Below are 16,356 nucleotides of genomic sequence, written 5' to 3' on the forward strand. Positions count from 1 at the left end.
CAACATGGCTTCTCTTATGTTCTTATGTGACACAGAGTGTTGGACTGGATGGGCCATTGGCCTGATCCAACATGGCTTCTCTTATGTTCTTATGTGACACAGAGTGTTGGACTGGAGGGGCCACTGGCCTGATCCAACATGGCTTCTTTTATGTTCTTAAAAAATATATGAGCCAGAGGCTAAAAATCTGTGAGCTGGCTCACGCTACCTCAGCTTAGAGGGAACACTGTCTGTGGCAGTCATTGTTCTGTGTATTTTAACCTGTTTTTGTTAAAATAATAAGTTTTATTTATAATAAAGTATAAATTTTGATAATGATGATAATGCTTTTTATCCTGTGTTGCTTATTCTGTTGTTTTACCTTTTTGTGATGTTATCACGCAAGGGGCAGAGAGACAGAAGTGTTTTCATTTTTTAAAAAGAGAAGTCCCGGCAGGACGTGCAGTCCCTGTTAGCGAGCTCTGCCCTTGTGGTCCTGGCTGGCCCCTGACCCTTGTCCCCCCCTCCCCCCCACAGTGAGAAGGCAGAGGAGCCGGTGGAGCGATACCTCAACCCCCTGAAGCTGCTGCATCACGTGGATCGCTTGCTGCCGGAAGACAGCCTGCTGGTGGTGGATGGGGGAGACTTCGTGGGGAGCGCTGCCTACATTGTACAGCCCACTCGTCCTCTGGCTTGGCTGGATCCAGGTAACATATTAGCAAGAGTGGGCTGGTAACTCCTTTTTGGCTGTGGCTCACTGGCAGAGCATCTGCTTGGCATGCAGAAGATCCCAGGTTCAATCCCCGACATCTCCAGAGGAAGAAAACAAAAGGCTCTGGCAGTAGGTGCCGTGAAAGATCTGAGACTGAGACCTGGGAGAGCCACTGCCAGGCTGAGTAGAGAATATTGGTGTGGACGGAGTTGAATTTGTTGGTGTGAGTGCCCACTTGATCCAGTTAGTTAGGGGGTTGGACCAAACAATCTGGGATGGCAGAGAGACCCGGAGTACCAAATAGTTTATTCGGGCACCAGTGGAACTGAGAGCCAGTTTGGTGTCAAGAGCAGCAGAATCTAATCTGGAGAACCGGGTTTAATTTCCACCCCCCCCCCCCACGTAAAGCCAGTGACCTTGGGCCAGTCACAGTTCTCTCCGAACTCTCTCAGCCCCACCTACCTGACAGGATGTCTGTTGTAGAGAGAGGAAGGGAAGGTGATTGTAAGCTGTTCTGAACCCCCTTCAGGGAGAGAAAAATGGTGTATAACCAGGGCCGGCCCTAGGACGTGTGGCTCCCCAGGCCGACTTACTGCCCGCGTGTCCCCCTTTGCAGTAACACCCCTGGGCCACCCCCCTTCTCTGCAGCACTGCAACGCAGTGCCACACTCTACCCCTCCCAGCATGCTCAGAGGAGCGACACCAGCCTTGTGCTTACCTGCTTTGGTGGGCATCGCAGTAGAGCGTTTTCTCTTAATAGAGAGCAGAACGAGGTTTCACTCGTGCAAAGTCTCTTCCTTATAGTCAGCAGAAAAAAAACTAGAGCTTCCTGTGCTTATTTGAAGAAGAAGAAGAAGAAGAATTGCAGATTTATACCCCGCCCTTCTCTCTGAATCAGAGACTCAGAGTGGCTTACAATCTCCTATATCTTCTCCCCCCCCACAACAGACACCCTGTGAGGCGGGTGGGGCTGAGAGGGCTCTCACAGCAGCTGCCCTTTCAAGGACAACCTCTGCCAGAGCTACGGCTAACCCAAGGCCATGCTAGCTGGTGCAAGTGGAGGAGTGGGGAATCAAACCCGGTTCACCCAGAGAAGAGTCCGCACACTTAACCACTACACCAAACTGGCTCTCATTTGAGAAGAGAGAAGAGAAAAAGGAAAAAAATAAGCTAAGATAATAAATAAAAACCATGTATTTGCCAAATTAGATAGCCACAACGGATTATCTAATCCAGAAATATAGGGAAACCAAACTGAATCAGAATTAGGTATGTAAGAGCCTGCCTCTAATCCATGGATATCAGGTGCTATGTTTGCCTTCATCCGGGGACAGGCTCTTAATCTTTAGAACAGGGGAACCTCCCCCAACCTTTTGGAGCCTGTGGGCACCTTTGGAATTGTGACACAGCATGGTGGGCGCTGCCACAAACTGGCTGCCGCAGGACGTGGAGCTAGCCACACCACTGCGGTGGAAGATCTTGTGCTGCCAAAGCAATATCTGCACAACCCATCAGATCCCACCTGGCCAGTCAGCCCCACCAGGCACCGCCTCCTTTCTTTTAAAAAAACACCTGGAAGGTGCCATTGCAGCTGTGGGCACCATGCTGGGGGGGACCCTTGCTGTGGAACATCTTTGTAATGGGATCCCAGAAAAGATGACTGGAGAAGAGGGCAAGATGCGTTTTATTCGTTTTGTATGAAGAGAGAATAGAGAGAACATCAGGAAAAGCTTTGTAGCTACAAGAATGATCCCATCAGGAAATAACCTAGAGCAGGGGTGTCAAACTCATGAGGGCCGGATCCGACATAAATGAGACCTTGTTGGGTCAGGCCATGTGTGGCATAAAATGTAATGCCAGGTAGTTGAGATATAAACTTTATAAAGGGCACAAAAAACACAAAGATTTTATATCTCTCCCGTGTGATCAAGGGGACTGGGCAAAGGAAGCTCTGGCTCTTTCCCTCCCTCCCCAGGGGATGAGGAGGGGAAGGAGCCTCAGCCAGTAGAAGAAAAGAGGCTTGGCTCAGAGACTACTGTGCGATTGAGAGAGCCTGACAAAGCAAGCTCTCCCTCCTCCCCTCTCCTTCCCAAGGGAGGAGCCTCAGCCAGTGGAGAAAATAAAGGCTTTGCTTTGTAGCTCCTGTGTGATTGAGCAAGCCTGGCAAAGCAAGCTGTGACACAGAAGGAGGCAAGAGAGAGGTAGAAGAAAGCAGACTTGCTCATGGGGCTGATAAGAAGAAGAAGATGAAGATTTTGGATTTGTATCCCGCTCTCCACTCCGAAGAGTCTCAGAGCGGCTCACAATCTCCTTTACCTTCCTCCCCCACAACAGACACCCTGTGAGGTAGATGAAGATATTGGATTTATATCCCGCCCTCCACTCCGAAGAGTCTCAGAGCGGCTCACAATCTCCTTTCCCTTCCTCCCCCACAACAGACACCCTGTGAGGTGGGTGGGGCTGGAGAGGGCTCTCCCAGCAACTGCCCTTTCAAGGACAACTCCTGCGAGAGCTTTGGCTGACCCAAGGCCGTTCCAGCAGGTGCAAGTGGAGGAGTGGGGAATCAAACCCGGTTCTCCCAGATGAGAGTCTGCACACTTAACCACTACACCAAACTGGCTCTCCACAACCCTCCAGGGGCCTGATTTGGTCCCTGGGCCGCACGTACGACACCCCTGACCTAGAGGTTTGTGAGGTTGCCATCCTTTGGAGGCTTTGGACAAACCCCAGCCACGAGGTTATTTTAGATATGAAGAAAAGGTTTTTATACCCCACTTCCCTCTACCTTAAGGAGTCTCAAAACTGCCTGCAATCACCTTTCCCTTCCTCCCCCCCAAACAGGTACCTTGTGAGGAAGGTGGGTTTGAGATAGTCCTGGGAGAGCTGTGGTTAGCTCAAGGCTTCCCATCTGGCTTTATGAGGGGGGCTGGGGAATCCAACGCAGGTCTCCAGATGAAGAGTCCACCGCCCTTAACCTCTACACCACACAGTCTGTTGGGGGTAGAGAATGTGAACTAGACAGCTCCCTACTGATTCACCGTCTCTTCTCATCACAGGAGCTTTCGGGACCTTAGGAGTTGGTGGAGGCTTTGCCTTGGGGGCCAAACTCTGCAGACCAGAATCTGAGGTTCGTACTCCGTGCTGAGAGCTCACGAGTGGGAGTTCTGGTGGGATTTCCCTCTGGAAAAAGATCCCTGTGTTGATAATGCCGTGTTCTTGGGTCCCTTTTCCGGTCGCTGGTTAAGAAGCCCTCTTACAAGGGCTCACCCTGGCCCAGTCGGGTGGGGAAATTTTGGGGAGCTCCCATATCAACCCCCACTGTGGTTTCCAGCTACTACGCTTGCCCTCCTTTTTCCTCCTTGCCAGGTCTGGATTCTTTACGGAGACGGCTCTCTTGGGTTCAGCGTAATGGAATTTGACACCTTCGTGCGGCATAAGGTGAATGATCTATGATTATCTCATTTCATTTTTCTTAATTTCATTCTCATTCCAAGGAGCTCAGAGAAAACTGTATGGATTTCACCTTCTCCAGTGGTCCGGGGAGAAGCAGTCTGGGATGGGGCTCCTCGTGTTGGCTGGCAGGGCCAGTGATCTTGGGGTGGTTCCTAGAGCGTCTCCCACAGGGGCCCGTCTTCAGCCCTGCCTTAAGACAGAAAGACGTCATTGGCTGTGCTCTGGGGAGCGCCACAATTCTTAGACTTTACTTGTTAGAAGTGGTTGTGTTCCTTTGGGGAAACCATCTAGCGCAGGGGTGTCGAAGTCATCTGTTATGAGGGCCAGATCTGACATGAGACCTTGTTGGGCCGAGCCATATCGGGCCGGGCCATGTATGTACCTATTTAAGATTAGGCAGCAGAGATATAAACTTTATAAAGGGCACAGACAAACACACGTACGCACACAGACAAACACAAATATATATATTTTTTTAAAACTTAAACATGCTTAAAACATTAGCGCTCTTTGGTCTTAAAGGTGCTTTCTTTGTATTTCTCCCACGGGATCCAGGGAACTGGGCAAAGGGAGCTCTGGCTCTTGCCTTCCTTCCCTAGGGGGTGGGGGGGAGGAGCCTCAGCCAATAGAAGGAAGAGAGGCTTGGCTCAATAGATCTGTTGTGCAATCTGAGAGCCTGGAAAAACAAGCTTTGCCTCCCCCTCCCTTCCTCCCCAAGGGAGGAGCCTCAGCCAATGGAGAAAAAAAAAATAGGTTTTGCTCTATAGCTCCAAGCCAGCCAATGAGGCAGTAGGGGCTTCAAGAGCCACACAGTATGTATGAAAGAGCCGCATGTGGCTCCTGAGCCACAGTTTGGCCACCCCTGCCTTAGTAGAAGGTCAGCTAGAACCTCTTAGTCTCCCGCTCAGTCTAAAAGAAGGAAGTTAGACTGTTCCACTTGGCATAGCAGGGAGTCCAGTCCCTTCTTGGGGCATTAATCAAATGACAAACCAGGTTTCATCCCTAACCAAGCTGGTTTGTCGTTTGCGATCAGCTGTGGTTTCTGCGTTGCTCCGTTTGGTTCCCCTTCCCTTCTCTCTGGGAGGTCTGCTGCCTCTGCCTCCACAAGGGAAGGGAAGGCAAACTGCTGGAGCACGACTTGGGGAGGCGGGAGGCATTTAAAAATCCCCCCTCTCCTCTCAGACCAGCACGCTCACTCGCTCGCTCACTCAGCCTAACCTGCATTACAGGAGTGTTGTGAAGATCAGTGCAGGAGAGGGGAGAGATTAAAAGCACTCTGAATGAAGCAGTGAAGCAAACAACTAAATCAATAAGGCCCGGATGCTGTGGAGGAGAGGGGGAGGAGCCTAGTACGGGGGGCAGGGCGAGGAGTGGTCCTCGGAGGCCCGCCTTGGGTCCCGGAGTCACTCTTCCCTGCTCAGTCTCGGCTCCTTTCCGCTTTCCTCACAACAAGGACTTTGGATGGTCCCTTCAGCTGTCGTTTCATTGCCTAGCCCACCCCCACTACTGGCCACGTGCCAGTGTGCAGCAGCCTAACGGGAGGAGGAGGGCGGGCGGGTCAGGCTTTCTCAGCTCTGGGTCTGTATGGCTTTCCTCTTGCTCTGCCAGACGCCCGTCATCGCCCTGGTGGGGAACGACGCCTGCTGGAGCCAGATCTCTCGAGAGCAAGTCCCAATGTTGGGCAGCAACGTAGCCTGCAGCTTGGATTATCTGGGTAAGTTGACTGGTCCGGACAGCATCCAGATGACCGTCTTAAGCCAGGAGCCCGTGGGCGCCTTAGAATCATAGACTCATAGAGCTGGAAAGGGCCGTACAGACCATCTAGTCCAGGGTGTCAAACTCATTTGTTACGAGGGCCGGATCTGACATAAATGAGACCTTATCGGGTCGGGCCACGTGTGTCATAAAATGCAATGCCAGGTAGAGGTGCGAGCACCAGTTATTTCCGACTCACGTCACGACGTTTTCACGGCAGACTTTTTTACCGGGTGGTTTGCCATTGCCTTCCCCAGTCCTCTACGCTTTCCCCCCCAGCGAGTTGAGTACTCATTTTATCGACCTCGGACGGATGGAAGGCTGAGTCAACCTCCAGCCGGCTACCTGAACCATCTTCCGCTGGGATCGAACTCAGGACGTGAGCAGAGAGCTCAGACTGCAGTACTGCAGCTTTACCACTCTGTGCCACGGGGCTGTTGAATGCCAGGTAGTGGAGATACAAGCTTTACAAAAGACACAGACAAACACAATTAAATATTTTTTTAAAGTTGAAATTATGCTTAAAAGATTAGCACCCTTGCATTATGTTGTTTATTTAACAATTTCTGATAACTGACGCCTCTTGTCTGTGCTGTAGCCATCCTGACTATGTTGTTCAGGTGTTGTTCAGGCACGTATCTGTAAATCACAAACCTACTTTTGATTTATTGACATTCATTACAGAAATCTCATGGTCAATGCTTTGAACTTAAGACCCAGGGAAAACGTTACATGGCTGGGCATGGCAAGCTTTTGTACGAAAGTTGCTTCATGTGCTGGTCAGCCAATGGAGAAAATAGAGGCTTTGCTCTGTAGCTCCAGTGTGATTGAGCAAGCCTGATACAGAAGGAAGCAAGAGAGAGAGAAGGAAGCAGATGACAGTGAGTTGCTTGCAGGCCTGATAGGAATCCTCTGGGGGCCTGATCTGGCCCACAGGCCTTATGTTTGACACCCGTGATCTAGTCCAACCCCCTGCTCCATGCAGGATCAGCCTAAAGCATCTGCGACAAATAATCATCCAGCCACGTTTTGAAAACTGCCAATGAAGGGGAGCTCACCGCCTTCCTAGGCAGCTGGTTCCACCTCTGAACTACTCTGACGGTAATTTTTTTTTTTTTTGCTAATATCCAGCTGGTACTTTTCTGCTTGTAATTTGAGCCCATTGCCAGCAGAAAAGTACCGGCTGCTTATTAGGGAAAATTTTTTTTTACGGTCAGAGTAGTTCAGAAGTGGAACCAGCTGCTCAGGGATTCTGACACAGTGTGGTGGGAGCAGCTGCAAAATGGCAGCTTCTGTTTGCCTTCGATCACACGGTGAAGATCCTCAGCTGCTCCCCCCCCCCCAATTTTTTTTTAATCTGCACAGCCAATCAAATCACCAGTGGCCAATCAGAAGCCTTGCCAGGCAAAAGCCCAACAGGCCCCACCCACTTTCTGAAAACACTCCTGGTGGGCCCCAGGAAAAATGGGGGACCCTGCCCTTACACCCAAGCCATGTGTAGGTTGTACGGAAATGGAGGCATGCCCTCAGTGTGCACTTCACGGCATACAAAACCGCTCCCGACTGAGGAACTTCGAATCTAAAGTTTGATATGGAGGTGGGGATAAACAGGGAAAGGATATTCACTTGTTCCTTGCATGTTCTTGGGCTTAACATTAGAGGGGAAGGGGACTAAAAGAGCTTGCCAGGGACTTCATTGTGACAGGTGAGAAGATGATGATATTGGATTTATATCCCACCCTATACCCTGAATCTCAGAGTGGTCACAATCTCCCATATCTTCTCCCCCCACAACAGACACCCTGTGAGGAGGGCGGGGCTGGAGAGGGCTCTCACAGCAGCTGCCCTTTCAAGGACAGAGTCTCAGAGCGGCTCACAATCTCCTTTACCTTCCTCCCCCACAACAGACACCCTGTGAGGTGGGTGGGGCTGAGAGGGCTCTCACAGCAGCTGCCCTTTCAAGGACAACCTCTGCCAGAGCTATGGCTGACCCAAGGCCATTCCAGCAGCTGCAAGCGGAGGCGTGGGGGAATCAAACCCGGTTCTCCCAGATGAGAGTCTGCACACTTAACCACTACACCAAACTGGCTCTCCACAACCCTCCAGGGGCCTGATTTGGTCCCTGGGCCGCACGTACGACACCCCTGACCTAGAGGTTTGTGAGGTTGCCATCCTTTGGAGGCTTTGGACAAACCCCAGCCACGAGGTTATTTTAGATATGAAGAAAAGGTTTTTATACCTCACTTCCCTCTACCTTAAGGAGTCTCAAAACTGCCTGCAATCGCCTTTCCCTTCCTCCCCCCCCCAAAACAGGCTCCTTGTGAGGAAGGTGGGTTTGAGATAGTCCTGGGAGAGCTGTGGTTAGCTCAAGGCTTCCCATCTGGCTTTATGAGGAGGGCTGGGGAATCCAACGCAGTTCTCCAGATGAAGAGTCCACCACCCTTGCCTAATGTAAGAGCCATGCAGAATAAATGTCAGAGGTTTGAGAGCCACGAGAAATGAACTTCAGAGGGAGGGAGGGAGGGAAGAAGGAAGATAGGAAAATGAGGGTGGGAGAGTTGGAAAGAAAGCAACTTTAACTTTACATGCATTCTCCAAGCTGCCAGCTGGCTTGGCTTGGCAAAAAGTTTTGAAGAAACAAATGCCTTCTCCAAATCGGCCAATGGGGTGGTGGGGGCTTCAAGAGCCACACTATATGTTAGAAAGAGCCACATGTGGCTCCTGAGCCACAGTTTGGGCATCCCTATTCTAGGGCCATTTTTTCTGAACTAAGACAAAAATGTGTGAGCTGGAGGCTAAAAACATGTGAGCTAACTCAGCTGAGAGGGAACACTGTCCCTAAGCCTCCCCCCCTCAGGTTCCAACCCCCAAACTGTTCAGGTGGTTCCCAACCCAGAGCTGGCAACAACACGGGCCTAACTCGCCTTCTCCTCCGCAGATTACCACACGGTGGCCGAAGGCTTAGGTGGAAAAGGCTTCCTCCTCTCCCACAAGAACGAAGAGCACATGGACGAGGTCATCCGGGCCGCGCAGTCCGAGTGCAGGAGGGGACGGCCTACCCTCATCAACGCCCTCATCGGCAAGACAACCTTCCGCAACGGATCCATCGCCGTGTAGGTTAAGCCGGGCCCACAGAATGTGAGGAGCCAATCGGACGGCAGAGCTTCTGCCATGGAGACAACACACCACCAGATGGCTCCCCGGGAAGCAGGTGGGCCGACAGGACGGCCCGGCCTTTGGGTTGGTGCCCAGGGCTGCCTTGCCTCAGCAGTTCCTCCCCTGGTCTTTTCCTGCAAGCTTCAGTCTGCATTAACTTTCTTGTCCCTTCGGTCTCGCTGAAGCTTTTGCGGGCGGCCTGCCCCCTGGGTATTGTCCAAGGCAGTCGTAGAACTAACCCGTTTCTTGAGGAGCTGTGGGGGTGGATCTACTTGGGGGGCAGTTCCCTTCCACCCCTCAACCCAGCAACTCTCCCGGAGAAGGCGGTGACGCTCCCCAGCCTGCCTGCCAGTTACGGACGTGCTCACCTGAGCACTTGGCGCTGAGAGGACCACCATGGTAGGTAAAGCTTGGTTCAAAAGGGTACAAAATAAATCCGAGCTGTTGAATAGGCCGTTGTTGTTTTTTTTCCATCCTGACCTGTTCTCCCCACTCTGCTGCCCTTCTTCCCTTCAGAAGGGTCTTCTGGCCCTCCCAACCAGGGGAGGGTCCGTAATATTCCTGTACGGGGGTCAGGTTTGTGTGCCTTCCTTCAATAATACTGGTTCCAATTGACTCTGGATCAGCTGCTCAGACAGACAGAACGGTTAAAATAGTAGACAAGGGTCTCCAAGACCCAGGTTTGCATCCCAGTTGCTCCCTGGAGGTTTGCTGGGTGACTTTGGGCTGGTCACATGTTCCCAGCCTAACATATCTCATCAGGTTGGACTACGATCTCTGCTGTGCCATGAAAGCTAACCAAACACAAGGCCCCACAGTCTCCATACTAGACAAAAGCAATGAAAAGACCATGCAATTCACAACGAACATATATATATATATTACAGTGTAGAGCATTAAAGCAATGTAGATAAAGTACAGTCCATGAACGGTGAAAAACCTTTTCGTTATGCCAATAAAAGTTCCTGAAATCTGAATCTGAAAAAGCTTTTCGATCCAAAAATGGATGTTCTACAAATGTAGTCCCATAGGGAGTGGTTTTCCTCCTCTTTCTTCCACTAGCCACAGGTTAAAACGGATAAAAGGAAGTACTTCTTGACCCAAAGGGTGATTAACATGTGGAATTCACTGCCACAGGAGGTGGTGACGGCCACAAGTATAGCCACCTTCAAAAGGGGGTTAGATAAAAATATGGAGCAGAGGTCCGTCAGTGGCTATTAGCCACAGTGTGTGTGTATATATAAAATTTTTTGCCACTGTGTGACACAGTGTTGGACTGGATGGGCCGTTCGTTGGCCTGATCCAACATGGCTTCTCTTATGTTAATGGGATTTCTCTTGAACAAGAGACAAGCTTCCAAATAGGAGAGAAAGCTCCTTGAGCCTGTTCAAATATAAGCAATGTCGTGTCTTCCTCAAGAGCCCCGTCCTTTCTCAATTCCCAGTTTCTTTCAGATGGAACACAGTACCCTCCAGCAGTCACACAGAGCAGAAGCTTCATCAGTATCCTTGGGTTATTTGTTCTTGTAGGACACCTGTTTTTGGACTGAGAAGGTTTTTCAACCATTCATGGACTGTACTGTGTATTGTTTTGCTTTTCTACACTGTAATATACTTACATATATGTTTGTTGTAAGCTGCCAGGGGGACCTCGGGACGCTCACACACATAGCCTAGCCTGCCCCACAGGACTGTCAGGTGAAATGGAAGAGAGAACAATTCTCTGAGCTCCTTCAGACCCCCATGAGGGAGAAAAGTGAATGTGTGGGTTCAGGAGGGGTTATATCTTAAGAAAATACCTTCCATGTGTATGAGCTCCCTTCCCAAAGTGAAGTCAGTCACAGCCAGGGGTAGGAGGGAAATCTCTCCTCTCGCCAGCTCACACTACTGTCCTGGCAAGAGCTGCTGACGTGGGTTTCAGTACCTGCCTAGAAGGGCACATGCTCAGAAACCTTGGTTGGAGCCTCATTCTGCTGGTTTTAAGAACCTTTCCCACAGTCCAGCGGGCGCTAGTGCAAGAGTGGAATTAGGTGGGAACTGTGGAGGATCAGGACAGTTGGAGGATCAGAGGATGGTTGATAGAAGCCACAGTGGAAGTGTAGGACCACATTTGTTTATAGCCCCACTGCTCCCTATAGGCAGTGTTCACTCAGTGCGACAGACCAACAAGATTACTGGGAGATGAGCTTTTGAAAGTCAAGACTCCCTTTGTCTTTGACCTCAGAGCCCAGAAATCGTGTTGGTCTTGAAGGTGCTCCTGGGCCTGGATCTAGCTGTTCTACTGGAGACCAAGATGGCTGCCCTCTGAAACTGTCTGAACGTGGTGTTGTCTCAAGGAACAGAGGGGAAGAAGAGGGAAGATGGAGGGAGATACTGTCTATACTTTGGCTTGGGGAGCTATTGAGAGCGTAGGCATCTACTTTCAGACCAAGGAGTCTTCTGAACAGCATCTCTGAACTGTCTTTTCTTGGTTTCAATGGATCTCCTGATGCCTCCTGATGAGATTGGCTGTTCCACACCACAATTTATTCTTTGCACACCACACATTCCCCGTTGGTGTCCCAGCCCACAGTTACACACCGCTGTGACTCAGCTCTGCTTGCGAAATCCATCCCAATGCACGCAAGGAATTTAAATGGTTTGCATGATCTGGCATTGCAGCGATTGCTGGCACAAAGCTTTTCAACACAAAAATGCATGCAATACAGCACCCAGTGGCCTGGCTTATTGAGACCGGCGCAGACCATTCCTAAGGGGGAGCGGAAGTCTCTTAATATTTGGGAAAAGACTGGTACAAATGGGGCTTGGGAATCTCTGGGAAATAACCAGGACAACCGGCGATGGGAACCAGAGTTCTGAGGAAGCTCCAAATAACCCAGCACAATTAAGGACCCAAACTGCAGCCATAAGGCCATCAGAAAGATATTCTGTGAGGTGGCATAACTAGCCTATTTGGTGCTTGGGATGGATAATTTTTAACAATTCCTCCTCTGGTTTTTTTAACTATCAAGTTGCAGCTGGTTTATGGTGACCCCTCAAGGGGTCTTCAAGGCAACAGAGATGCAGAGGTGGTTAGCCCTTGCCTGCCTCCATGTTGACCCTGCTGAACTTCTGAGATCTGACTGCATCAGCTGGGGCTATCAGGGCTCCTCCTCTATATGACATTATTTCCAGTAATAATCCTGAAATAAAACAAACAAATAATAGCCAGAAAATAGATTCAGACGGGTAGCCATGTTGGTCCGAAGCGACGCGACAAAGTTTGGTCTTAAAGGTGCCACTGGACCCATGTTTCGATGGCCAGAAAAGAAATGCAGACAGTGAAAAACTCCTGTTAACTTTGTATATATAATCATGCCGGTCAAAAAAAATAATTCCATCCCGCTATTCCATCATGAGAGCCAGTGTGGTGTAGCGTTTCAAGTGCTGGGCTGGATCTGGGAAGTGCAGGTTCGAATCCCCCCCTCTTTCCATAGCACCTTGCTGGGTGCCAGTCATATGACTCGGCCTGGTCTCCTCGGGTCTCAGAAGCTAAGTAGGGACAATGCAGAATAGGGTTGCCAACCCCCAGGTGGGGGCAGGGGATCCCCTGGTTTGGAGACCCTCCCCCCGCTTCAAGGTCATCAGAAAGCGGGGGGAGGAGACGGAAATGTCTGCTGGGAACTCTGTTATTCCCTATGGAGATTTATTCCCATAGAAAATCATGGAGAATTGATCCGCGGGTATCTGGGGCTCTGGGGGGGGCTGTTTTTTGGGGTAGAGGCACCAAATTTTCAGTATAGCATCTAATGCCTCTCCCCAAAATACACCCCATATTTAAAAAAGATTGGACCAGGGGATCCAATTCTATGAGCCCCAAAATAAGGTGCCCCTATACATTATTTCCTATGGAAGGAAGGCATTGAAAAGGTGTGCTGTCCCTTTAAATGTGAGGGCCAGAACTCCCTTTGGAGTTCAATTATGCTTGTCACAGCCTTGATCTTGGCTCCACCCCCAAAGTATCCTGGCTCCACCCCCAAAGTATCCTGGCTCCACCCCCAACGTCCCCAGATATTTCTTGAATTGGACTTGGCAACCCTTGTTCCTGGCTCCACCCCCAAAGTCCCCAGATAGTTCTTGAATTGGACTTGGCAACCCTAATGCGGAGGCAGGCAATGGCAAGCCATCTCCAAACTCTCTTGCCTTGAAAACCCTACAGGGTTGCCATAAGTCAGCTGTGACTTGATGGCAAAAAACAAAACCCCAAAAAACATTTCACCACTCATGCTCTGCTCAGGCACTTGGAAGAGCTTCTATTTTCCATTTTGAAGCCGAAGAGCTGACGATACCAAACATCTACCATTTTTGAGAGCTAGGAGTCTGCCTTTGTACTAACTTTTACTAATGAACAGTAGCCAAAGCCTCACAAAATAGGGATTACAAATTTCACTAGACTGGATGGTAAGACACAAGCCGCCAAAGAAGGTGCCCCCATCCTCCATTGCTTCCAAAGGACTAAAGTCCGGAGAATCCCTGCAGTAGAAACTGAGGGGGGCATTTTGCAAGCTCGGCAGTACCAGTGCAATTACAGCGTGCCCAGCAGAACCCAGGGTAATGCCAGATGATGTCAAGCATAAAAGCAGAATCCAAAGGCAAAGCCAGTGCCTTCTGTTTATAATATTAACAAAGGTTTGCTACTATACTACTTTTAAATACATTTTGTCACCAAACAGGATAGGAGTGAGAAGGTCTTGAGACCCAGATGTGAAAACAAAGGTGGTGGGTGGGGGACGCACAGAAAAATTAGGTGAAGAGACAGAAATGAATGAGAAAGCATGGAAAAGAGGGCGAGCAAGAGAGGGAAAGTTTGCGTCAGTCTTGGAGAAAGGGAAGGCTAGCGGATCGGAGAATGCTTTCTGCTATGTTCAGACTTCCTTGTGCCCCTGAGTGGCTGCAGCCTGAACTGTGTTTTTTAATAAGCAACTTTTATTAAATTATAATACAATACAATCAACGTAATGAGCATTTACAGTCACTGTCTTCAAATGAAATGAAATTAAGCAATCAATAAGCTAGTCAACAATAAGCTAGTCAATCAATAATGGCCTAGCTAACCCCAAGGTTAGGTGTTCCAGGCATGGATGCTAAGGAGGAATCCAGACAGTGGTTTGGGTAATATTCCAAGGATCCAGAAGAAAGAGTACGTGGATCCAGACGGGGAATGACAAGTGAATCAGTCAACCCTCTCCACCCCATGCACAATTTGATAAACCTCTAACCCTCCCCCTTACCCTTCATCTTTTATCTAAACTGAAAAGTCCCGGACCCTTCAGCCTTGCCTCACAGGGAGAGTGCTCCACCCCCCTCATTGTCTTTTCCAGCTCTATGATGTCCTTTTTGCGATACGGAAACCAGAACTGAACACTGTGTTCCAAGTGGAGCTGCATCATAGGTATTGGCTGTTTTATTCTCAGTCCCTTTCCTAATACTTCCTAACACACCGTTTGTTTTTTTCACTGGGTCCATGCTGCTGCCGAGCTACCCCCTACGACCCCAAGATCTTTTCCCTCTCAGTCTCTGATAGAGGCTTGCATTGGGATGGATTTCGCAAGCAGAGCTGAGTCACAGCTGTGTGTAACAGCGGGCTGGGAACACCAACGGGGAATGTGTGGTGTTGCATTATAAATTGTGGTGTGGAACAGCCAATCTCATCAGGAGATTCCATAGCCTATAATTGAAGTTTTTGTCCCCTGGGTGCATTACCTTAAATTTGACCAACATTGGATTTCATTTACCGCATTGTAACCTACTCAGTAGTTTAAGGAGGTCCTCTCAGAGCTCTTCATAGTTGGCCTGCACAGACAACACGACCTAGATGTATCTCGCCTTTAAATGGATTCAGGTGGGTCACCATAAGTTGGTCTGAAGCGGCAGAAAAAAGTTTGAGGCCAGCCAGGTTTAATTCTTATGAGTTTTCGCGTACATGCACACTTCTTTTGCTATCAGGGGCACCTTGAAGAGCACCAGAGTTGAATTCAACAAATGCTGAGGTATAAGCGCCTCTTCTTCAGATACCTGAACAAAGGTGGAGTCCAGCGGCAGCTTGAAGAGCAACCCAGTTTAATCCTGGCTGGGTCGAAGCTTTGGTGTGGGATAGGGGTGGCCAGACTTGCTTAGCATAAGAGCCACATAGAATAAAGTCAGATGTTTGAGAGCTGTGAGACATGAACGTCAGATGTTTGAGAGCCACAAGATAGATGGAAGAAGAAGAAGATTTTGGATTTATATCACGCCCTATACTCTGAATTTCAGAGCGGTCACAATCTCCTCTACCTTCCCAACCCCACAACAAACGCCCTGTGAGGTAGGTGGGGCTGAGAGTGCTTTTACAGCAGCTGCCCTTTCAAGGACAGCTTCTATGAAAGCCATGGCTAACTCAAGACCATTCCAGCAGCTGTAAGTAGAGGATAGGGTTGCCAAGTCCAATTTAAGAACTATCTGGGGACTTTGGGGGTGGAGCCAGGAGACATTAGGGGTGGAGCCAAGATCAAGGCTGTGACAAGCATAATTGAACTCCAAAGGGAATTCTGGCCATCACATTGAAAGGGACGGCACACCTTTTCAATGCCTTCCTTCCATAGGAAATAATGGATAGGGGCACCTTCTACCGGGGCTCATAGAATTGGACCCCCTGGTCCAATCTTTTTTGAAACTTGGGGGGTATTTTGGGGAGAGGCACTAGATGCTATACTGAAAATTTGGTGACTCCACCTCAAAACACAGCCCCCCCAGAACCCCACGGATCAATTCTCCCATTATTTTCTATGGGAATAAATCTCCCTAGAGAATAAAGGAGTTCCCAGAAGACATTCCCCTCCCCTCCCCCTGCTTTCTGACGACCCTGAAGCGGGGGGGGGAGGGCCTCCAAACCGGGGGATCCCCTGCCCCCACCTGGGGATTGGCAACCCTAGTAGAGGAGAGGGGACTCAAACCCGGTTCTCCCAGATAAGAGTCCGCTCCCTTCACCACTGCACCAGACTGGCTCTTTGGAAGGAAGGAAAGAAAATAGATGAAGGCAAGGAGGGAGAGGTGGAAAGAAAGCAGCTTGAAATGCCTTCTCCAAGCCGCTGGGGCAGTGGGGGCTTCTAGAGCCGCCCAGCATGTGGGAAGAAGCGTGCCTGCCCGTCTCCACTGCAGAGCCTTCGGCGGGGCCACAAGCGAGAAAGGCTCCCTCCTTGCAAAGAGCAGCCGCCGCCCCCCCTGCAGCCGGGCCGAGGACCGCCCCTGGCAGGCGGGGCCGGGCCGGGCCGGGCGGGGGCTGAA

The 16,356-nt window shown here is 50.0% G+C and overlaps 1 protein-coding gene across 1 annotated transcript in view; it reads left to right on the top strand.

The window, feature by feature from the left end:
- ILVBL (ilvB acetolactate synthase like) overlaps nucleotides 1-9,504 on the top strand; it is a 70,645-nt gene extending 61,141 nt beyond the window's left edge. Inside the window, exons 12-16 of the mRNA XM_060236746.1 lie at nucleotides 517-686; nucleotides 3,748-3,818; nucleotides 4,058-4,129; nucleotides 5,753-5,858; nucleotides 8,838-9,504. Of these exons, the coding sequence (XP_060092729.1) occupies nucleotides 517-686; nucleotides 3,748-3,818; nucleotides 4,058-4,129; nucleotides 5,753-5,858; nucleotides 8,838-9,016 (598 nt within the window). The 3' untranslated portion in view covers nucleotides 9,017-9,504. The remainder of the gene's footprint in view (nucleotides 1-516; nucleotides 687-3,747; nucleotides 3,819-4,057; nucleotides 4,130-5,752; nucleotides 5,859-8,837) is intronic.
- Nucleotides 9,505-16,356: the final 6,852 nt, after the last annotated feature.

The sequence above is a fragment of the Heteronotia binoei genome, chromosome 4 (assembly GCF_032191835.1).
Source record: "Heteronotia binoei isolate CCM8104 ecotype False Entrance Well chromosome 4, APGP_CSIRO_Hbin_v1, whole genome shotgun sequence".
Lineage (NCBI taxonomy): Eukaryota > Metazoa > Chordata > Lepidosauria > Squamata > Gekkonidae > Heteronotia > Heteronotia binoei.